The 25,391-nt window shown below is 43.9% G+C and overlaps 1 protein-coding gene and 1 pseudogene across 1 annotated transcript in view; both read right to left on the bottom strand.

The window, feature by feature from the left end:
• LOC124596427 overlaps nt 1–22,692 on the bottom strand; it is a 29,117-nt gene extending 6,425 nt beyond the window's left edge. Inside the window, exons 1-2 of the mRNA XM_047135559.1 lie at nt 22,488–22,692; nt 13,595–13,730 (exon numbers count right to left, since the gene is read on the bottom strand). Of these exons, the coding sequence (XP_046991515.1) occupies nt 13,595–13,730; nt 22,488–22,637 (286 nt within the window). The 5' untranslated portion in view covers nt 22,638–22,692. The remainder of the gene's footprint in view (nt 1–13,594; nt 13,731–22,487) is intronic.
• LOC124597420 lies at nt 125–242 on the bottom strand (annotated as a pseudogene).
• Nucleotides 22,693–25,391: the final 2,699 nt, after the last annotated feature.

Genomic DNA, 25,391 nt, shown 5'->3' with positions numbered 1-25,391 from the left:
TCCAACCGCCGTGTCATCCTCAGATGAGGATGCGGATAGGAGGGGCTTTCTGTGACCGGAGCCGCTACTATTCGGTCGAATAGCTCCTCAATTGGCATCACAAGGCTGAGTGCACCCCGAAAAATGGCAACAGCGCATGGCCGCCCGGACGGTCACCCATCCAAGTGCCGGCCACGCCCAACAGCGCTCAACTTCGGTGATCTGACGGGAACCGGTGTATTCACTGCGGCAACGCCGTTGCCCCGTGCACTACATAATCTATAAAAATCCTTTTCTTCACACCAAATACTGGTTAGGATAAGGTCTCAAAACTTGCGTTGATGCTGATCTCTTGTGAAAACAAATCATAAACGTTTACCATGTTCTTCATGTTGAGCGTCTGGCCTATTCAAGCGACCTTCAACTTAACGTTTCCCAAGAGATGAACTTGCACTCGTCGATTTTGTCTTCATCGTCGATATCTCAGATATTCATCTTCATTCATAACTATCCACGAACTGTAGGTCGTGAGCGCGTTCCCAGAAACAGTCTGAAGTGTGCGTTTATTCGTTGACATTTCTGTCGGCCACCTACGGTCGATCGTATGCACCCTTCCTTAACCTGATTCTCTGGTTGGTGGTTGTTATAGTAGTCGTCCTGTGAACAAGCAGCTGTCAGTCACTTCGTTATTCTGATCTAAGTACAGCAGCAGATTCTGACTTAACAGGCTTACACTTTCGCACAGATTACCATTATTTTGCTTTTATTTCGCAGTAATTTTTTAATTAAATGCGGCTTATTCCTTATCAGCCCGGACAGCTGAACGCGTTAACGCTCCGATTCCGGGATTCTGGGCTGGTTCTAGTCCGCATCGCGGTTAACATCGAGAGCTGATGAGCCAGCGAGCCTGGCTGTGGTATACAGGCGGTTTCCCACATGGAACTAGGTGCATACCAGGCTAGTATCCATTTCCTGCCTCAGATACAAGCTACACAAAAATGTAGAAAACGTTCTTGAAGGGCAACCACAACCTCTATATCAATGTCGACCCTAGAGAGACACGGGAGGAGGCAAGGAGGAGGGAGGAGGAGAAAAAGAAGAAGAAGCAGAAAGAAAAAAAGAAGAAGGTAATAGGGCTTAGTATTTCATACCCTGTCCCCTTTGAATCCAAGCACACACCCGTTTGCAGATTTGCGGATGTTACACTTCTTTGATCAGTTGACATAGAGGAAAACAATATAAATAAAAATATGAAAAAATAAAGTGTTTTACAGTTATTAAATAGATAATTTAATATGATGATACTAATAATTATCAATGCTGACTTACTTTCTCCGTTTTAAATAAAATAGATACAGCAGAAGGGGGTGGGTTCTTTTTAAGAAGGACAGCGTATTCGTTTAACATTGGGAGAGCCACGGAGATAAAAATTCGTAGCACATCAAATTTGTTTAATAGCATCTGATGGTGTTGTATAAAAATGCCCTTTCGCGACAGCCCAAAATCTTTTCTGTCCCATTCCATCGTTCAGCCATCTTCTCGAAGTCCTCTGTAGCAGGAGGCGCCTCTAGAACGCTATCCCGCTTTACATTAGAGAAGAAAATAATATCTCCGTCTTCAGAAGGCAGGTTATGACACGTTTACTAAAGCAACGATAAGATTACCATTGTCCCTGTATGCATCCGTTGCCCTTGTACGTCCCCCTTTCCAACCTGATCTTGCTCGCTTCCCATTATTCTTAGCCGATACAGTCTCTTTAAATTTCCTTTTCCCAGAACTCGCTGTATCAGAAAACCTACATTTAGTATACCTATAAACTGTTCTTTTTTTCTACCACCATCATTATTATTATTATTATTATTATTATTATTATTATTATTAGGTTATTATTATTATTAAAACTAGTTGTCATACTAAAATTGTTATTTTCTTAGGTAACTATGATGTAATAATTACTGTACGTGTGAGACGTTGCCGCGCGGGATTAGCCGAGCGGTCTAAACGCTGCAGTCATGGACTGTGCGCCTGATTCCGGGCGAGATTCGAGTCTTCCCTCGGGCATGGGTGTGTGTGTTTGTCCTTAGGATAATTTAGGTTAAGTAGTGTGTAAGCTTAGGGACTGATGACCTTAGCAGTTAAGTCTCACAAGATTTCACACACGTTTGAGCATTTGTGAAACGTTGGTCCGATATAAGAGAGGGTTGAGGGCCCTAAACAAATCAGGTTAAGTAAATAAATAAATAGTCACAGGTTGTTGACACCGACTGTACAAAATATGTCTGGCATATTATTTCTGCTTACAGCGCGGATACCTCGTATTTTCCTACTACTGATAGCTTTAAATCCTTATTGACGAAAGTTAACAAACAAAAATGGTTCCACTAATACCGCTCGATCATAATAATTGATATTCCAAATAGTTACGTCTCGTTTTCACATACTTTATTCTCATACCTATTGACTGAAACAGCGTATTTCGGTTATTTCCGCATTACTTTTTTACACGGATAAAAAAGGAACTGCTCTTGCGTCCAGAGTCAAGAGAAAAATGCACGTATGTTGATTTCTGTGTTTAAAGTATGTGTTAAAGCGTAATACTGCCTTGCCACTGTTTGGCAGAGGGACATATTCGCAAATATATGAAGATGGTATCTGTTCTTTCGAAAGAAGAGATACCATCGGTGACCATGCAGCTATCTTAGAATGATAATTAAATCAAGACCCTAAGCTGTCGACAGGGGTTGATATACATCAATGGGGAGAGTTGAAAATGTGTGCCCAGACTGAGACTCGAACCCGGGATCTCCTGATTACATGACAGACGCTCTATCCATTTTTTTAGTCTCATTTTGTTCTATATTTTTCGTTGAATTTGTTCGTGGCGGACGTCCGATAACACTCTTTCAGGTTGATCGTTGATCCGTTTACTCAGTTTTTTATTACAAAGGGTAGCTAAAGCCTCTGACCGAACACGCTGAACTACCGTGCCGGCAAAACTTGACTGCATGAAGATGGTGTCTGTTCTTTCGGACATTATTATTAAAGGGAAGATGTTTCGGTTACTTACGATGAAGAATCCGCGCCATTATGTCCCTTTAATAATAATAATCTGTTTACATCACTTAAAATCGTTGTGAGGCACAATTACAGTTAAAAAGACGTTATCTACATTTTGTTTTGGTTGTAGGGCACCACCACCCCAAGGAAATTTCGTCAGGTGGGGAAACAAAAGGCAAAATCTAATGTAAAACGTGAACTAGCCGTCTGAAGATGAATCTGTCGGATCGAAACCGGTAACGGCGCTGCTTAAATAAATAAATAGCATTATAAAAAGTGACTGGTTGCTGTAATCTTCTATCTAAGAGTCAACCTATGTTCTGTATACAGCCACGGGCTCAAAATATCAGTTTTTGACAAAATAGCGTTAATCAAGTTCTGTTCATCGGTGAAATAGGATTATTCCGATCAGTAGGAAATTCTAACCTATCATTAATTTGGTTTAATAACCATCACACTGTTTTTTTCGTCAGACGAAATCGCTCTTCAAACTTCCTTTCACCAAAATCTTCAAAAAGGTTTCCCCTTTTCACAATCACTCCAACCCGATTTCGGCCACGTTGAAAAGGTCAACGTATAACAATTCTTCCTCATTGCCATCCATTATATCAAGACGTGCTGCCATCTTAATAGTGCATGCTTCTTAAACCGTGGTTATGTCGAGAAAACCGGGAAAGAGCCACGGTTAAATGTAGCCTCAGTCGATTCCCTCGTTTAACTTAGATCGATGTTGCTGCACCAGAAATTTGCGTTGAACAGGATTATATATCGACTTAACTGCGGTTAACTGTTAATCGAGATTGGTGCACTCGGCAATTAATGTGTAATAGGCAGATATCTATCCGGACCATCACACAGGAATTCCAAACTGCATCAGGATCCATTGCACCATATTGAATTCCACCATTACCGATGGAGGGCGCCACGAACTTGTAAGTCATTTTCAGCCATATGTCCGGATACCTTTGATCACATAGTGTGTATACAATGTCCACCCGCTTAGCTGTGTGGTAACGTGCTCGCCTCCCATGCAAGCAGGCCCGGGTTCGATTCCCTTCCGGACTGGAGATTTTCTCCGCTCGGGGACTGGGTGTTGTCCTCATCAACATTTCATCCTCATCATCAACGCGCAAGTCGCCCAATGTGTCGGTGACTGAAATAAGACTTGCACTTGGCGGCCGAACTTCCCCGGATGGAACCTCCCGGCCAATGCTGCCATACGCTCATTTAATTTCATATATACAATCAGGTTTTCTGCTCCCTCCCTTCCCTGTGGGAATGGAACAATGAAGGGGAGTAGCTAAAATTGGGGCAAAGCTATCTTCTGCTACGATTGTGCCTCACAGTGTATAGACGCATCTATATGCAGATGTAGAGTCCTACTGCAGTTAATAAGGTGCTTAGTTCGCAAATTTTCAGACTGACGAGTGAAAATAAAGAAAAAGTATGGGTAGCGAGCACTCTTAGTGAAAAATCTGAAGTCCACAACCACTATATGCGTATTTGTGCTAGCGTCTCTTTCATAAGTGGTTAAACGATATTGCCCACTCGTAGCCAAGAAAAGAGGTGCTGTGCTATCTTACAAAAGGGAATGATGTTCCTGAATACCGAAGAAAAAGCAAGATCTCATAAAAACGTTTCAAAAGATGGCACCTGGTTGGTGGTTTAAAATTTTCGTGTAGTGTGAAGTCATTTATTGTCAACAGATTAAGCGCCTGTAGCTGCAGTTGAAGGAAAACGCCCAGGAAGCTGTATTAAGTGCTGCTGCTGCTGCAGCAGCAACAGAAAACAATCCTGTAGGCCTACACCTCAAACATTACGAAAGCAGCTAGCCAAGAATTTTGTTAGAAAGCGATTCTACGTCCTCCACATTCTTCCGATCTTGTTACATCAGACTTTCACATTTCCGTTCGTCATCTAACAATCCACGGTAATGACGTTTTTCATTCTGAGCTTAATGACTTCCTCCATTACAGACAAGTAGGTTTCTTCACACGTAGAGTCTAGAAACTAATGAAACGATTGGAGGGAGGCACGGGTAATGGAAGAGAACGTGTCGTTGATTTATGTAAGCTGTTCGTCGTACACAAAAATATTTCCTGCACTTGCAGAATATTACATTCATAAATAGTGGTAGTCTGCTTTCTTTTAAGGCACAGAATTTCTAGCTAGTTTTTTAATATCCAAACAACTTTCGGTACCGTACTGAATCAGCCTCAGCGGACGTTTCCTTTTATTCTTCCGTTACGTTGTAATTTTTCGAATAGTTTTTAAGCCTTGTTTTCCGTGGAAAATGTGGCGTGTTCATTCTTCACAGAAATATTCGAACTGGTTTTCGGTGCAGATCTTCTTGTGCAGATTTTAGTGGCTGCAAATCGACGCAGATCATTCACGTCCGCAGCACGTGGTCGTGCGGTAGCGTTCTCGCTTCCCGGGTTCGATTCCCGGCGGGGTCAGGGATTTTCTCTGCCTCGTGATGACTGGGTGTTGTGTGATGTCCTTAGGTTAGTTAGGTTTAAGTAGTTCTAAGTTCTAGGGGACTGATGACCATAGGTGTTAAGTCCCATAGTGCTCAGAGCCATTTGAACCATTTTGAAGATCACTCACTTTTCCTTTTGACGTCCCTCCAGAGAATGCTTCAGGAAACAAATTCCAAAATACGTTATAATTTCTACTGGAAAAAATGTCCCAAAATTGTTTTTGAATTTACAGTGGTATCATGAATAAAGGAAAATGGTTAGTTAAGATGTTTCGAAAGTGTTTAAACACTTTAGAGTACTAAAAAAACCAACAAAAACTATAGACAGCTATTGTTTTCAGCCAGATTACTACGAAATGGTAGTGCGACGGAGGCGTTCGCAATTGGTTGTGCTTATGAGGGGATTACCAATTTCGGAATTTGCCTGAAAACCCAGGAAAGCTCTCAAAAACCTTGTTCGGAGCAGGGAGTCTGTAGCTGTTTGTAATTTAATTCTGGGACTGAGTACCCTAGAGAGAAATATAAAGGCCTTGTTCGTGATTTTTTTCTGGACTCTGCGCATGGGGGTCCGCAGACATTTATCCAAGTGGGGGCAAGATTCCAAAAGTTCCATTTTTGATGCAACTGGTTAGTTGAGCTTGAGAACGTGTCGTGGCCCAAGAAATAAATTTGAGGGGAAGTACACGAGGCGATTGTATCTTGATCATTTCATAATTACCCAATCAACATATTTTGGAGGTCGATCGCTGCTATACCTTAACGGTAGGCATATTACACTGGTATATCCAAAATACAGAGGTGTCCAAAAAATGTACCCACTATTTAAAAGTCCATAACTTGCAAACTAACAGACGTGGTTGTCTCATTTTTAGTGAAAGTGTAGCTTAACGTCCAACTTAAAGATATCACTGTAGGTGTTGGAAATGGTCACCATTAACATCCACACACAAAGGATGCCGCCGAACTGCAGCACGAACTACTGACTGCGTGTTCAGTTGGATATTTGCACATGAATGTGGCGTTTGTCGATAAACGACATCCTTTAGTGTTCCCCACAGGTAAAAGTCCAGAGGAGTTTGGTTTGGGGAACATGGTGGGTACTCCACAGCACCTCTACGGCCTATCCATCTTCCTGGTAGATTTTGGTCGAGATACGCCCTAACACGATTTTGGCAGTGGGCTGGGGCACCATCTTGTTGAAAGTAAACTCTTCCGTCTCCATAAAAGTCTCGGATGGCAGGTAAAATGGATGTCTGAAGCTTCTGAAGGTACACCTCACCGGTAACTGTGCCGTCAAAGAAGAGTGGCCCAATCAAGCCCCGATATCACAACCCACACCACACATTTACTCCTGGCAAATTCACGGCTTTGTCTGCACGGACGTTCGGATTTTCGGCGGACAAGTAGATGCAATTGTGACGATTTACTGTACCATTAAGTTTGAACTGTGCCTAATCAGACCACAGAATCATCTCTGCAAACTCTTCATCGTTGCGCACCATGTTAGTAAACCACTCGCAGTACTCCATTCTACGATCTGAGTCGTCCTCGTTCACTGCGTGTAGCAATCGTGGGATGTAGCACTTCCACTTTGCTGTCTTCAAAATTCGCCGAACACTTGAGCGACTCACTCCAGTTCCACGGGCACACACACTATCTCACAGACTTCTGTGGTGAGCGAGTGAATTGTTGTAACACACGACGGGAGTTAGCTGGACTTGTTATTGTTACAGGTCGTCCAGATCGTTGTTTGTGTACATCTTTAACACAGCCTTCGGCTTCGAATTTGTCTCGCATGCGACGAATCGTTAAACCTGTCGGTGGCTTTGTTTGATACTCATTTCGCCATTGCCGTTGAACCTCATTAATGTTTTCGTACTTAAAATACCACTTCAAAACTGACTTCCTTTCATCGAATGTAAGCCTTGCGCCAGCCATGTTTACTCGAGTAACTAGGTGTAACTAATAACAAAACACTGACTATTGGGCGACTGTCATCTGACAAAACAAAACAACGCAATACAACGCTTGTGTGGCGATTGCCGGAACTACAAACTATTACACTACCAAAGATGAGACAACTCCGTCAATTAGTTTGCCAGTTATGGACTTTTAAACATTTTTTGGACCCCTCTGTATGTCTTTTTATAATATTAATATGGGTGTGGATGTAGGAAACCTTCGAAAAACACCAAACTAGTCGGCAGAATCAACTCGTAACAGCCTAGGACTCAACCAAAATTGTCTTTGTCTCCCTGGTTTGGTACGTTATTGTATAGACACGGCAACGAGACTACAGAACTCATAACTGTATGGCTGGATGTCACGCAGTGTCACATTCCATGTATTGTTTAGGAACCTTGTAGTTAAGAAGGCCCAAACGTCTTTCCGATCTTGATATTTAACCATTTTTTCCCATTCTCGAGTGCAGAACTTTGTATTTTTTTGTCTGTTTGGACCCGTAGATGAATTATAAGTGAATCCTGAATACACTTACAGCATAACATGGTTGTGTTTTTCATACTACAATACATACATACTACAATCACTCTACCGTTAAAAACTAAATGAAGTCCCAGCAAACCTTGACGGGTCAAATGCAAACATATTATTAAGATTAAGATGTTCACAAGTTTGGGGGAAGTTCTTCAGAAACTGGGGACAATTGTCGGCAGATATAACACAGCCATGTTTATTCTGTGCTGGGTGCTGGAACTGTCCCTAACTATGCCTTATTAAGGATTATGCAAGGAAGAGTCGTAGACACGGTCCGGAACTCTATCTCGGCAAAGTTCTTTAAAGATTTACATCCTCTAAGACCACAAAAGAACGCTGAAACCGTCACCACGCCACGAGGACGTAGTCAAGACTTTTTCAAAAAGGGGGGAGGGGGTTCCGATTTGTTAAAGAGGACTTTAAAAATGTATATTTTTAATTTATCCTGAACATCTTTATAATGAACGATAAACCATTTTATTTTAAATGTGGTCTTAAAGTTATCACCAAGCGGAGATATAATCTCGTTACTTTGGCAAACCACCGAGAAGCAGTCATGCTCCAGTCTCCTTTCACCCACCAAAGTCATTGTACACACTTCTTCTTTCAGTCTTGATTTGAGCTGAGGAAGTTGGTTCAAATGGTTCAAATGGCTCTGAGCACTATAGGACTTAACATCTATGGTCATCAGTCCCCTAGAACTTAGAACTACTCAAACCTAACTAACCTAAGGACAGCACACAACACCCAGTCATCACGAGGCAGAGAAAATCTCTGACCCCGCCGGGAATCGAACCCGGGAACGCTGAGGAAGTGATCAGGAATGGACGGATCCTAATCTATTGGGACACCGTGATTATTACCGAAAGGTTTGTTGGACTAAAGAGATACTTGTTCAACAGAGAAGCTATAGCAATTTTTGGTAGCGAAAATACAAACTATCTGAAATTATCCAACCTCACTTAAGCATACATCTCTCACTTCTTGCAATGTAAGAAAGATCATTTTCTGCATTAAAGAATGTCCCGTCAGACAAATGCATGAGCCTAACAGAAATTTTTTTATTTTTATTTATTTATTTGTCATACGGCTTTTAATGCCGGGAGTCTCCGAAGAGATGGTTGGCTCGCCTTCGATACAGTTTCTTTCATTTTTAAGTAGAGGGGCTGCATCTGTAAGGGAACTGGAATCTGTCATCAAGAAAGAAAAGTTTTTGAAAGGAACTGCCTGTGACCAGCCAACCTCCAGCATTTGCTTAAACTGAAAATGAGAAACAATTTTCAAGATTGCCGGCGGATGGAATCAAATAACCTAGCATCCCGAATCCATGGATTGCAAGCCCAGCGGCTCGCCACGCAGAGCTACCCCGAGTCAGTGAATTTGTAAAAACTGGTTATTGTACATTCTTTTACATAAAATACCTCCCAACAACAGAATGAATTCTGATACTGCATGTTTTTCCTTTAATTCTAAATGTTTAGTCATTTGATAGTGAATGAATGCATGCATATTTCAAGATTTAATTGTGCATGAAATTGGTGGCTTCAATTAGTATTATACTATTACAAGAGCGTAAATAGATTTTGGACGAAAGAGGGACAGAGGGATGTAGGGTGTAGTCGGCTCGGTCGAATTCAACCAACGCGATGAAAAAGTCTTATAGAAACAAACTAACTATATAATGTGCTATCATCAATTATCCCTTCCGCTCTTCACAAACCATACCCCATTGTTTCGAAACGGAAACGGTTTTCATAACTGAGTACCGGCTGGGTTAACAGATTGGACCCTATTTTGCCGTTTGGGCTACTAATGATAGAATAGTCAGCAATCTTTTTAAAGAAATGCAGCCATCGACGTTTGGGCGATATTTTTCCTGATGCGAATTTTGGGAGACACAAGTAAACCGACGTGTATTTTTACGCGCTTATTTTAATTTAATGTAATTTGTAATATTTACCGCTCCGCTGTCTTGTGAAATACTGAAATACTATAACCTCACAATTCCAGCAGCCTCCAAATAACGACTTCAATGCCAACATTAAACTGCAATAGACGAGTAAATAGGCTATTATAATAGAGCGTACTTAGTTTTAACTTATCATAACGTTAGCGAACGAATCCAAATCGGTTTGTCACTGCTGTCACAAACTTCTCCATAATTAGATACTACCACAACAACACACAGCACAAAAACAGTAAAAGGTAGCACATTAAATTCAACTACAAGTAAAGAACTGAACTGAACTGAAGGTCAAGCAAGGCCTGGTGTTGGCTAAGATAGGGATGGGCAATAGCTGATAGTGCTATGGATGTATAGATAGTTTTAATTTATCGTTGGCTTTGCTACCGATAGTGCATATCCTTTTTCGTCTTATGACTGAAAATCAAAATGTCTTTCAATTTCACTACGCAGGAAGTAGGTCTTGTTAATTTCTTTCACGTGATAAACGGGGGGGGGGGGGGGGGGGGGGGGGGTCGAACCTCCTGGACCTGCCTTTGGCTACGTCCTTGCACGACAAGAAAACGAAATTTCCCGTGAACAACCTGATAACCAAACAATTAAGTATTTACTAAAACCACTGTGTTACCCCTAGCGTGCGGTTGAGTAGAATCAGAGACAATCACTTACAGAATACGTGAGAATTTTGAAATTAATATAAGTCTAACACAGATTCCAGCCCGCCCTTCTCCAACCCCCCCCCCCCCCCTCTCCCCCCCCCCCTCTCTTTGTGTGTCTCTATTTTGTGTGTGAAATCTTATGGGACTTAACTGCTAAGGTCATCAGTCCCTAAGCTTACACACTAGTTAACCTAAATTATCCTAAGGACAAATCTGGAACCGCAAGACCGCTACGGTCGCAGGTTCGAATCCTGCCTCGGGCATGGATGTTTGTGATGTCCTTAGGTTAGTTAGGTTTAACTAGTTCTAAGTTCTAGGGGACTAATGACCTCAGCAGTTGAGTCCCATAGTGCTCAGAGCCATTTGAACCATTGAACCTAAGGACAAACACAAACACCCATGCCCGAGGGAGGACTCGAACCTCCGCCGGGACCAGCCGCACACTTCCCCCCTCCCCAACATGCGGACGTCTCTGGCCTTTGGGGCACACCAAAGTACGTTTCAAAATTTGCGACACCCTTAAATGTGATTTTTTCTATATGCAAAAAAGCATACACACAAAATATATACAACAATTTTTTTTACTTATGATGCGTATAATTACGCACAATGATGAGCAGCTTTTTGCAAATTGGGCTACTCCAATAAATGATTTAGTGATTTTTTTTTAAGTTCTAGATATTTTATCTGGGGAATGTTAGAAGACATTAAAATTCTCGAGGCACACATGACATGTATTCGCAACACACCAGTGTGTCGCAACACGGCAGTTGAGAAACGCTGGCCTAGAGGCTGAGTATCGCTACAGAAAGGAGCTGGTACATAGCGTTATATTTTACCAGAGGTAGAAAGGGAAGGCCTGAACATAATAATGGTATACTTTCTAACAGATGGTCCCTCTTACGTAAAAAAAGTCGGAAAAATGATGACTAAAAAAATCATCTACATCTACATTGTTGCATTGCAATTCACAGTTAAGGGTCTGGCAGGGAGTTCAAAGAACCACCGTCAAGCTATGTCTCTAACCTTCTATTCTCCGACAGCTCGCAAGAAAAAGGAACACCTAAGTCTTCCTGAGCGAGCTCTGAGTTCTCTTATTTTATTTTGATGATCATTCCTCTCCATGTAGGTGGACGCCGACAAAATATTTTCCTGCTCTGAAGATAAAATTGGTGACTAATTTCATGAGAAGATCCTGCCGTGTCGAAAAACGCTTCTGTTTTAATGATTGCCGCCGCAATTCAGGTATCATATCTCCCCTATTTAGTAGCAGTGCAAGACGAGCAGTCCTTCTTTGAACCTTTTCGATATCTTCCGATGATTCTGTGTGACGCCGATCCTACATTGCACTGCAGTACTCCAGAAGAGGACAGGCAAGCTCAGTATAGGCACTCTCAACAGACCTGTAGCATTTTCTCAGTGTTCTGTATTGCTTAAAATGTGTTTCCTTTACCTTATTCTATTTTGAATTGATCTAAACTGCTGACGCAACATAATGTGTACGTTTTGATACAGAGTACTAACGGAAGTCAAGAAGAGGCAAATGATGTTGGTATTTACACGTATTTGCAGTTAAACCATCGCAATACTAAAGCTGGCGGGGGGGGGGGGGGGGGGGAGGAGGGGGGTACTTTCTGCCCGCCCTTTGAAAATATCAGTTTGGATTCCGTAGAAATGTTGGAACACTTGAGGCAATACTGACCCTACGACTTATCTTAAAAGAAAGATTAAGGAAAGGCAAACCTACGTTTCTAGCATTTGTAGGCTTAGAGAAAGCTTTTGACAATGTTGACTGGAATACTCTCTTTCAATTTCTGAAGGTGGCAGGGGTAAAACACAGGGAGCGAAAGGCTATTTACAATATGTGCAGAAACCAGATGGCAGTTATAAGAGTCGAGGTACATGAAAGGGAAGCAGTGGTTGGGAAGGGAGTGAGACAGGGTTGTAGCCTCTCCCCGATGCTATTCAATCTGTATATTGAGCAAGCAGTAAAGGAAACAAAAGAAAAGTTCGGAGTAGGCATTAAAATCCATGGAGAAGAAATAAAAACTTTGAGGTTCGCCGATGACATTGTAATTCTGTCAGAGACAGCAAAGGACTTGCAAGAGCAGTTGAACGGGATGGACAGTGTCTTGAAAGGAGGGTATAAGATGAACATCAACAAAAGCAAAACGAGGATAGTGGAATGTAGTCGAATTAAGTCGGGTGATGCTGAGGGAATTAGATTAGAAAATGAGACACTTAAAGTAGTAAAGGAGTTTTGCTATTTGGGGAGCAAAATAAATGATAATGGTCGAAGTAGGGAGGATATAAAATGTAGACTGGCAATGGGAAGGAAAGCGTTTCCGAAGAAGAGAAATTTGTTAACATCGAGTATTGATTTAAGTGTCAGGAAGTCGTTTCTGAAAGTATTTGTATGGAGTGTAGCCATGTATGGAAGCGAAACATGGGCGATAAATAGTTTAGACAAGAAGAGAATAGAAGCTTTCGAAATGTGGCGCTACACGTCAGAATCTCTTTATGAAATATGTTATGAGTAAAAAACCACAAGTAACGAATTTTCCATTTAAAAAAAATTTGCGGTAGGCACAAGGTACCTTCCTCCCCCTCCCCCTCGTCGGTAGCAAAAGTTACTGAAAGTGCGCCGATATTGAAACGAGTGAGCTAAAAGATTTTCGGGTTCTGGACGCTACTTGCAAATGAGTGTCTCTTTAAAAAGTATAGTTTTTATATAAGTCAACACAATTAACGATTTTTTTATGGTAGGCATAAGGTACGCCCCCCCCCCCCCCACCATCCCCGCTTCCGCCACCCACATCCCTTTCGTAAAGCGCGTTACAGAAAATACGTTGATCTTGCTAGGAGTAAATGTAAGTGACAACCTTGAGCTGCACGTTGGATCTAAAATAGAAGTGACGTGCTCGTGTCGTGTGACGTGCTGCGGCAGGAGGGCTTACTCACCCTCTGTCTTGCTTAGCTCCCAGTAGAGACGCAGCAGCCCCGGGCGCGACCCCGCCTTGGCGGTCACCTTCTGGCAGTAGGCGCGCACTGTGTTGGACGCCGAGAAGCCCATCAGCACCAGCCAACGGCCTTCAGCCTGCGGGGCAACAGACACAGTTACAGAGGATTTACGGCTAATCGAGGAAGGTCGGTTTTGCTGGAAGCTGTTGTACACTGGTAGAGAAACGAAAATGATATCTCTGCAAGACATCACAGTTGCATGATATACAGTATCGCTACCCAATTACAGTAAAAAGTTGATATATCAAAATTGATATGGACGCAATACAAGAGTACACAGGATAGACTAGCGTGGTGAGCTGCATCAAATCATTCATCGGACCGGGATACCACAACTACATTATCGTTCAACCCGAAGTAACGATACAGTCTGTATTAATCGAGCAAGGAGTCATGTCATCATTGAGATGTACAACGAGGTGAGAAAAGTCGTGGGGTACCTCCTAAAATCGTATCGGACCTTATTTTGTGCGGCATAGTGCAGCAACTCGACGTGGCAGGGACTCAACAAGTCGTTGGAAGTTCCCATGCAAAAATATTGAGCCATGCTACCTCTATAGCTGTCCATAATTACAAAAGGGTTGTCAGTGCAGTATTTTCTGCATGAAATGACCTTCCAATTATGTCTCACAAATGTTCGATGGGATTCATGTTGGTTGATGTGGGCGACAACATCATTCACTGAAATTGCCCAGAATGTCATCAAACCAATCGCAGACAACTGTGGTCAGGTGACATTGAAACGGTACAGTAGTTTCTGCTCTACAAGCAGCAGGTTTCGCTGCTCGCTCGCACCGAGAAATACAAACAGAGGCGGCTCTGCCGCCAATTTTATTGCACGACGCTGCCGGCCGCGGGTGCAATAGAACCCGTGTGGACGGGTGGAAAGAAATGTGTCAGGCTTCATAATACGTATTTATATGTGACGTGTATTATGCATTTCTTGTACGTGAATCTGCACGTGAACTTTCCTAATCCTCCACACACCTTTCCGTAAAGCGTGGCCAAATCTTAGTTGGGAAGTAGTTCTGTAGTATAGTAGTGCCAACCTCACTCCTGGGTAGGGGATCAGAGAGACATCACAGGCAGGTAAAAGTCAAAGACGTTTCAGTGTCACAAGATCTGGGGTGGAGAGGCTGGTCACGGCCAAGTGGTTCGACCATCCCCTCCACCGGGGCCGAGGAAGACCTCCGGGTGCCCGCCATATTGGTGGACTGTTACAGAAGACGGGTAAGTGAGCAGACGTGGCCTCAGTGCGTTTGTCTCAATGTTCAAGCATGGAAGAGAGGTATTTGAACACTTGTACTAATTCTTTTATTTCCAGCTTCGGATTGTGTAAGGAAATGAATGTTCTCGTTTAATTTCGGAAATTTGACCCCCCGTGCTAATGTATCTGGTCCCAGTTTGCCCGTTATCCTCCTCACGTAGTGGATGTCCTATGTAAAATATTAGGAGACTTTGGTGGTATACATTTGGCCAACGCAATTCCGTCTTGCCCGCAGATTAGTATATAATATACCTGAGCTGTGAGTTGTAAAATTGTAATATCTGTAAACTGGAACAATTGCTGCAATCGCTGTAAAGTTGAGTGATAATGTTTAAAATAAACAGGTAATCAATTGTCATCAATCTTTAACATACCTTAAAAATCACAAAGAAGTCAAATTAAAGGAATTCATTTAAAATAAAACATATAGAATGCAGGGACCCACACATCAGCGTGTGAGCCCTCCAGCCCCTTGTCTAGTATCATACAGAAATGGCACGCTCTCTAGGTAGCGCTCTCAATCTCCCCTCCCCAGTTATCCGTTGCGCAATTTTCATTCAGGGCTAGACGACATCAACTTTCATCTGGCGTCCCTAGGCAAGGAGGTTTGACGGGAATCTTTCAACATGGCGCATTGTCATCCGTAAAAATTCCATTGTTGTTTGGGACGAAGTCTGAACATATCCATTTCCAGTCAATGATTGATTCAGTTGGACCAGACGACCCAGTCCATTCCAGATAAGTACAACCTACACCATTATGAAGCCGCCACCAGCTAGCAAAATGCCTTTTTGACAAGTTGGGTTCATGGCTTCCTAAAGTCTGCATCACACTCGAACCCTACAATCAGCTCTTACCAACTGAAATCGACAGTCATCTGACCAGGCCACCGTTTTCCAGCCATCTAGGGCCCAACCGACATGGTCACGAGCCCAGGAAATGCGCAGGCGAAGTCGTGCTGTTAGCGAACGCACTCATGTCGATCATCTGCTGCCATACCCAATTAACGCTACATTTCACCGCACTGTCATGGCGGATACGTTCCTCGTACATACCACATTGGTTTATGCGGTTATTTCGCCTAGTGTTGCTTATCTGTTAACGCTGATAACTTTACGCAAACGCCGCTGCTCTCAGTCATTTAGTGCAGGCCCTACATTGCGCGTGGTGAGACGTAATGCCTGACATCTGGTGATCTGGGCTCACTCTTGACACTGTAGGTCGTGGAATATTGAATTCCCTAACGACTTCGGAAATGGGATGTCCCATGTGTCTAGCTCCAACTACCTTCCGCGTTCAGAGTCTGGTAATTCCCGTCGTGTGGTCATAATCACTTCGGAAAACTTTTCTCATGAATCACTCTGAGTACAAATGACTGCTCCGCCAATGCACTGCCCTTGTACTTGTGTACGCGATACTACAACCATCTGTATATGTGCATATCGCCATCCCATGACTTCTATCACCTCTGTGTAACTCGCTTGGCGGTGGAGTACTGGCGTCATGAGCGAGACCTATAACAGAACCTGCCTCAGCTGCGTAGAGATGTATGCAAAGTGTGTAGCTCGCGGAGCAGTCAGTGTGTTGGTGTCACTGTTAATATTTGCACTACTGGCCATTAAAATTGCTACATCACGAAGATGACGTGCTACAGACGCGAAATTTAACCGACAGGAAGAAGATGCTGTGATATGCAAATTATTAGCTTTTCAGAGCATTCACACAAGGTCGGCGCCGGTGGGGACACCTACAACGTGCTGACATGAGGAAAGTTTCCAACCGATTTCTCATACACAAACAGCAGCTGACCGGCGTTGGCTGGTGAATTGTTGTTGTGGCTCTGAGCACTATGGGACTCAACTGCTGAGGTCATTAGTCCCCTAGAACTTAGAACTAGTTAAACCTAACTAACCTAAGGACATCACACACATCCATGCCCGAGGCAGGATTCGAACCTGCGACCGTAGCGGTCTCGCGGTTCCAGACTGCAGCGCCAGAACCGCGCGACCACTTCGGCCGGCTAATTGTTGTTGTGATGCCTCGTGTAAGGAGGAGAAATGCGTACCATAACGTTTCCGACTTTGATGAAGGTCGGATTGTAGCCTATCGCGATTTCGGTTTATGGTATCGCGAGATTGCTGCCCGCGTTGGTCGAGATCCAATGACTGTTAGTAGAATATGGAATCGGTGGGTTCAGGGGGGTAATACGGAACGCCGTATTGGATCCCAACGGCCTCGTATCACTAGCAGTCGAGATGACAGGCATCTTATTCGCATGGCTGTAACGGATCGTGCAGCCACGTCGCGGGGACCCTATATGATATTAGGCAGGTGTACGAGTTTCTTTGGCTCTTCAGTGTATTTGAGCGCAGAATGTGTTCGAAGATTATACAAGAAACGTACGTCAATGGGATACGACGGTAGTTTTGTGGATCACTTCTGCTACCTGTCTTATAGACGGGTGTGAGACGTGCTTTCTTCCACTCATTGGGCACAGTTTTTGTTCGAGCGATCTACAGTAGATTATGGCTAAAAGAGGTTCCAACTCATCCGGAAAGTCAATATAGAATCTAATCTGACAGGGGATTCCATGAGTCATGAAGTTTTGTTCGGTTTTAGTGATTTCAGCCCGTTGTCAACGCCACTCACACGATTGTCGCAGTTCTTGCCGATACCGGGCAGCAACTTTCTATTGAAATGTTCTCGCCTGTACGGGAATTGCATGAGTAAGACTATAGGTTGTGACACGTCCCGGAAGTTTAAAACTGGCCGTAAGTCGTGCACGGACACCAAAGCAGTTAAGGCAACCGTTCGCGTAAAGCGAGAATCCGGCTTCGAGCCCCGGTCCGGCACAGATTTTCATTGTCGTCCTTCCGTTATACAGCTGATGGTTGTTCGTATTCGCAACTGCGATTACATTTCATGAATATCTGTATCATTCATCTTTGCAGTGCTGCGAGGATTAAATTGGGGTAATACTCCTGGATTTTTATTTGTAAAGGAACATTGGAAAACCGAGTTCAGCGTTCCTCCTTTCGCTTTGATACTCTCAGTTTGTTCCTTATATGTGGTTGAGTAATTAGCCTCTGCCGTGTCTTGTATAATGAATAGGAGAGTATAAATACAGTTCCAGAACTTGTCCTCCGCCATCACGTCTGTAGCGAATCCGTTATTGACAGGACGTGCAGTGTTGACAGAACGAATGATAACGAGTATATTGCGCGAAGCGTAAGACAAGTTTGGTATGACCCAGCAGGGGAGGTCGGTGAGGCACGTGCGTTGTTACTGGAAGCAGACAGGTGGGATCAATAAACGAGACAGATGCCGGCGGCGTGCGCTAGCCTAGCATCACGGAGCTATCGATGTCACTGGAACCTGAGGGTTGACTTACTTGTACCTACCGAATGATCGAGTGGAAGCATAAGCCCATGTCTCAGAGTAATGTAGACGCAAGAGTAAGCTAAAACGACATGGGGAAAGAATCAGCATTCCTCTATGCGTCTTTCATTCTGCAAGAGCTCTTTCTGTGCGAAGATTTCGGCATCCTGGAAATGTGCCTGAGCGCACTTCGTTCCTTTGTTGCGCTTCGACTTTCAGGAAATGACATCAGGGTGCAGAAATGATGGCGTGAATGGAGTAACGTGTGGAATGCAAATGATTGCCCGACAGGAAAGCCTCATTGCTGAGACGCAGATACTGAGCTGAAACAGGCCTTTGTTATTCCACTGATCTAAGGCGACCAAACAAACAAACAAAAAAAGTCATGTTTTTGTGTTTAGTGGTCAAGTTAGCTTTAGGCACGGTTGTCTTGCTTATAAATATTCCGCAAAGACGTCCTCAACTAACGCCACGATTATAGGAAAAACTTTGTGGGTGAATATATTTTGCACTCTAGGTAACATACATTACAACATAATTTTAAAAATGCACCCGAAAAGACATTGTGAGCCAAGAAACTATAGTAACGGAAAATGGTACGCATTTAAAACCTCAATAATTTTGGACAATAGTTACTTAAGTTTTTAATTTCGTTTCTAGTAAAAGTTTAGGTGATTGTATATTATCAACAAAATGTCATTAAGCGTCCATGTTAGTTTCAGGAGGAGAAAAATCTTGAAATGTGCCCGTCCTTACCATCTTGAAAGCACACTTACATACAATAACTGGTATATTTTCGAGTTCCCTGTTGCTTCGGAGTAGTGGCAATATAATTCTGTAACAAAGTCCATAGTCATTTGTTGATTCATCTGTATTTTATACTAGCGATAGAACTCTTAGAACAGAAAATAATCCTTAAGGAGCAAAACAAAAACTGAGTTCACCAGGTATTTATTACATATTAAGCGCACAACATTTATTTTGTTTCAAACAGGTGTTTTTCTTTATTTATACCATTCCGCCATTTTGTGGCCGGTACATTTAAATGAAACTAATACTTTAGTAATCAATTAGACAAATAGTTAAACACTACCGCGGGATGTAAACTATCATTTAATGTGCGCCGAAAACACTGAGAATTATGCTTTACTGATGATTTGCTTTCTCTTGTTTCCCCGTGACCTGTCAGCTGATTAATTTTAGCTGTTGCTATGTGCTAAAAACAAACACACAAATAAATCTCCCTCTCTCCACCCCCCTCCCCTCCGCCACCCCCCCCCCCCCCTCTCTCTCGTACACGCATGAGCAAAGCTGTTTCTGCATAATGAGAAATGAATGTAGGTTTTAACTAAAGTATACCTTCTCAAATTTTTGATAAATTCTCCATGAGCGTTAAGTGGAATCTACTGTTACTGTTACTGAAATGACGTTTTCGGCTGTTGATAAAAAGGTGCTTTGTGGTCAGTGGCAATAACCAAGATATTGTAGCAACTATCTTTGGTTTTTTCTCTAATTGAGAACTGTGAAAACGAAGAGGAGAGTAATATGATACTTGTTATAGTATTGAGAGCAGCTGTTACATAGAGTTGCTCTCGAACCTATTACAAGCATCATATTACCCTTCTCTTCTTTTTTCAAGGCTTTCGATTGCAGTAAAAACCAAAGATAGTAGGCGATTGGGGGGGGGGGGGGGGGTGGAGGAGATGGAAAATGATTTACATATTAAATGTGAGGAACAAGACTGTCATGTACTGCGTGGTTTCAGCTACTTTTCCAAGTAAACATTGTGTAATGCAGCGGGACCCTCGCGGTTCTGCCAGTCTTGTCATCATATTTAGCACATTTTCCCGCCTCTCCTTGAGGAAACTCTTTATGTCACTTTATTTTTCATATCCGTGGACCTCTCAAGCCGTTAAAAATACACTATTCGATACTAAAAAACTGAACTGCCTCAGTATCTCACAGGATAAAATTTTACGCGCTTGATGAGATGGTAACTTACACGACTCTTCGCGTTCCATAACTTATCGAATTCCTTGTTTCGTTATCTTCAACGGCTGGGAAAAATTTAGGTTAACAGTATAGATAAATCATCCGGTATATAAAAACAACGTTAGCGCATATAGCGGCACTTGACCTCTGCAAGCACGTAAATTAATGTGTTAAAAAGAAAGTTAAGAGCAGGTAACAGGTTTTGTCCGCAATCATCCTTTTATACTCATCTCAATGTTTATTTTTCTTTACTTCCGCTGACGCCTACCCCGCCGTGGCCACCTTCCCCTCCCCCACACACCCCCACACACAGGCCGGCCGGAGTGGCCGTGCGGTTCTGGGCGCTGCAGTCTGGAGCCGAGCGACCGCTACGGTCGCAGGTTCGAATCCTGCCTCGGGCATGGGTGTGTGTGATGTCCTTAGGTTAGTTAGGTTTAATTAGTTCTAAGTTCTAGGCGACTGATGACCTCAGAAGTTAAGTCGCATAGTGCTCAGAACCATTTGAACCCACACACAGCGCGCGCGCACACACGCGCACACACACATAGACAAACACACCCTTCCCCTTATTGCACTCAAAGAAACACAAACAAATGTAGAGTATCACTGAAGAAATTCGATTTCATATTCTCGTATACGACGCCCTTACTTAAAGAAGCAAGGTATTCTCACACACAGAATCAGATGCACATCCCATGACACAATTACATACATGAACATAAAGGTATAAACTTCCCAAATGAATCAAAATGTACACTAATATACACCAAATGCTTTTTAATTTTGAAATAAGGAAAGTATGTGTCGTATGTTAGTTATTTGTCTATTCTTTACCTTTTCATTCCCTTTCACACATTTATGAATATAAACATAAAATATTTACAGAATGGCAGAATCTAGGGAGGAACAGGATATTTCTTTGGAAAGACGGGGAGGGGGTGGTAAGGTAAACACATAGCAATAGTGTTTTAAAACTGCAGACAGTATAAAATTTTTACCCTCAGTTTTATTTCCCATTTCGACCCAACAACAACATTTACTTATTATTATTGGCTCTGAGCACTATGGGACTTAACATCTAAGGTCATCAGTCCCCTAGAACTTAGGACTACTTAAACCTAACTAACCTAAGGACATCACACAACATTTACATCCAGAATGCTTCTTTTACCGTGCAGTGGAGCAGGCAGAGCTTTGAAACTTTCTGGCAGATTAAAACTGTTTCTGGACTGGGACTCCTGACACTTGAAAAATTTCCACCACAGTATTCGACAAGGCAATGCCATAATAAGACTGCCTCTGTTGAACTTCGGACGCAGCTCTTTAAATTTCACTAGGAGAGAGGTGCGGAAGTAGGGGTGTGAACGTGAGTGGTGAGAGTGGTGAGGCGTGAGTGGACATCTCAGTCCGTAAACGAATTGCTTTCAAGGCGAGGTTCCGGTTCGAGTCTCAGTACGGCAGAAAGTTTTAATGTGCCATGAATTTTTCAATACTTCTTTCCATAAGCGTCCTTGTGTGACCCTTCTCCTGTACCACATACTCACTTGAGAGACAACTGAACCTACCGATACTGGATGTCGGCTTCATCCCATAAAATATCGATGGTGGGTTATGTGACGCCATATGTGTTTGTGCAAACAGAAAGGGAACGTAACATTGACAACATTTCTATTTTAGTTTCTAGAATGTGTATTGTGGTGATAGACTTATCTGTACCTGAGGTGTACGTTAGGGTGGAAGGTGAGTTTGGTTATGAACTAACTATGTCAACTAATAAATCACATAAGGTTAGATAAAGTGATAGACTGATCTGTATCGTAGCCTGAGGTCTAGGTTAGGTTCAAAGACGGCAGCTAGGTTGGTGAGTGGGCTAAATGGTGTCATGGTATCGAACACTTCAGTTAATATCCCGCTTGGTCCACTACTTTCTCCCCCCCCCCCCCCCCCTCGCCCCCACAAGACCGACTCTTCCCCCCCCCCCCCCTACCTGCCCTCCTGAAGAACGACACACACACACACACACACACACACACACACACACACACACACACACACACACAATGGAGACGGCGCGTGCCCACTTGAGACAAATGCGTGAGCGCAGACACGAGGGTAGAGGAACTTGAGCAACTGTGCCAGCCCGCGGTGCGAGAGGAGGGCGTGTCGGCAGGCGCCGCGAGCTCAGCTGCGACTTACCGCGCTGTCCGCGGGCGTGCCCGTCGGCTTGTAGGGCACGCATCCCTCAGTCACGAATGTGTCGGCTGGAACAGGGTCGGCAGCGGCCAGCAGCGGCAGCAGAAGCAGGACGAGCAGACCCGAGCAGAGAGAGCGTGGCTGGGGCGCCATGGCGGATGCGGCGCCGGTCGGCGCGGCCCTTTATATATCGACCTGCAGTCGCAGCCGGCGCCCGGCCCGGCGAACCGACCGGCCGTCCTTCCGCGAAGCGCGCTGCCTCGTGCTGCGCTCCCACGGGGGTCGACGATCTCATCTTCACCTCTCGGCCGCGCCCCCGCAATATACACTGACGGAAAAAATCGCAACATCAAAAAATAATTCATGTAGAGTAATGAAATTTCGGGAATACGTTCCCTAGGCCACATACTGACGTGATTAATATTGCAGAATGACAGGTTAATGAAAGATAAGTCGTTGCAAATGGAAAATACTGGTACATTAATAACTGGCGTAACAGCCAGATTGTTGAACGCAGCTGGGATGTTTCCAGAATGAGATTTTCACTCTGCAGCGGAGTGTGCGCTGATATGAAACTTCCTGGCAGATTAAAACTGTGTGCCGGACTGAGACTCGAACTCGGGACCTTTGCCTTACGCGGGCAAGTGCTCTACCAACTGAGCTACCCAAGCACGACTCACGCCCCGTCCTCACAGCTTTACTTCTGCCAATATCTCGTCTCCTACCTTCCAAACTTTACAGAAGGTCTCCTGCGAACCTTGCAGAAGTTTCATATCAGTATACACTCCGCTGCAGAGTGAAAATCTCATTCTGGAAACATCCCCCAGGCTGCGGCTAAGCCATGTCTCCGCAATATCCTTTCTTTCAGGAGTGCTAGTTCTGCAAGGTTCGCAGGAGAGCTTCTGTAAAGTTTGGAAGGTAGGAGACGAGGTACTGGCAGAAGTGAAGCTGTGAGGACGGGGCGTGAGTCGTGCTTGGGTAGCGCAGTTGGTAGAGCACTTGCCCGCGAAAGGCAAAGGTACCGAGTTCGAGTCTCGGTCCGACACACAGCTTCAATCTGCCAGGAAGTTTAAGATACGGTTAATGCCATTTCTGGATGACGCTGGAGTTGTCGTCCGACGATGTCTCATACGTGCTCCACTGGAGTCCGATTTGCTGATCGAGCAGACCAAGGCAACATGGTTGGTTAGAACAGCGGTATTTGCACGAGCGTTATCCTGTTGGAAAATACTCCCTGGAATGGTGTTCATGAATGGCTGCTCAATAGGTCGAATCACCAGACTGACGTGGAGTTTCGCGAGAAGGGTGCGTGGGATAATCACGAGAGCGCTCCTACTGTCATATGAAACCACTCCCTAGACCAGAACTCCAGGTTTAGGTCGGGCGTGTTTAGCACACAGACACGTCCGTTGCAGGCCCTCAACTGGCCTCCCTCTGACCACCACACGGCCACCACTGGCACCGAGGCAGAACCAGCTTCCATCAGAAAACACAACAGATTTCCACGCTGGCCTCCAAAAAGCTCTCGCTCCATGCTGTATTATACAGAGAAGTTGCAGCATTAGAAAACTGCAGCGAAATGCAGGAAGATCTGCAGCGGATAGGCACTTGGTGTAGGGAGTGGCAACTGATCTTTAACATAGACAAATGTATGGCGAATACATAGAAAGAAGGCTCCTTTATTGTATGATTATATGATAGCGGAACAAACACTGATAGCAGTTACTTCTGTAAAATATCTGGGAGTATGCGTACGGAACGATTTGAAGTCGCATGATCATATAAAATTAATTGTTGGTAAGGCGGGTGCCAGGTTGAGATTCATTGGGAGAGTCCTTAGAAAATGTAGTCCATCAACAAAGGAGGTGGCTTACAAAACACTCGTTCGACCTATACTTGAGTATTGCTCATCAGTGTGGGAACCGTACCAGGTCGGGTTGACAGAGGAGATAGAGAAGATCCAAAGAAGAGCGGCGCGTTTCGTCACAGGGTTATTTGGTAAGCGTGATAGCGTTACGGAGATGTTTAGCAAACTCAAGTAGCAGACTCTGCAAGAGAGGCGCTCTGCATCGCGGTGTAGCTTGCTGTCCAGGTTTCGAGAGGGTGCGTTTCTGGATGAGGTATCGAATATATTGCTTCCCCCTACTTATACCTCCCGAGGAGATCACGAATGTAAAATTAGAGAGATTCGAGCACACACGGAGGCTTTCCGGCAGTCGTTCTTCCCGGGAACCATACGCGACTGGAACAGGAAAGGGAGGTAATGACAGTGGCACGTAAAGTGCCTTCCGCCACACACCGTTGGGTGTCTTGCGGAGTGTAGATGTAGATGTAGACACTATTGAAGATGCAAATGGCGGGGTATGGAATCAGTGGAATGCACGCTACAGGCCCACTGGCTCGGAGCTGTCCTTGAAACAACCGATTTGTAACGGTTTGTTGTGTCACTGTGGTGCCAAATACAGCTCAAATTGATGCTGCAGATGCAATACGATGCACCAGGGCCGTACCCCGAACACGATGGTCTTCTCTCTCGATAGCGCCACGTGGTCGTCCGCAGTTCGGTCTTCTAGCATCCGTACATTCCCGTGACCATCGCTGCCAATAATCATGTACAATGGCTACATTCTTGCCAAGTCTTTCTGCAGTATCGCAGAAGGAACATCCAGCTTCTCGTAGCCCTATTACACAGCATTCTTCAAAATGAGTGAGATTTTGATAATGACGTCTTTGTCGCCTTAAAGGCATTCTTGATTAACATCAACTCACCAAGTCCAGTGTCAAAATTAACTAACGTTAACATCGTGTATTTAACGCCACCCTTATGCGACTGGCGCGAAACTGGAATACACACCATCCTGCAGACGTAGAAAACTGCCTACCAACTTTCGTTTATGTCGCACAACT

The sequence above is a fragment of the Schistocerca americana genome, chromosome 2, assembly GCF_021461395.2.
Source record: "Schistocerca americana isolate TAMUIC-IGC-003095 chromosome 2, iqSchAmer2.1, whole genome shotgun sequence".
Classification (NCBI taxonomy): Eukaryota; Metazoa; Arthropoda; class Insecta; order Orthoptera; family Acrididae; genus Schistocerca; species Schistocerca americana.
Note: the sequence above shows the minus strand (reverse complement) of the source record. Positions and strands in the feature narration are given on the sequence as shown.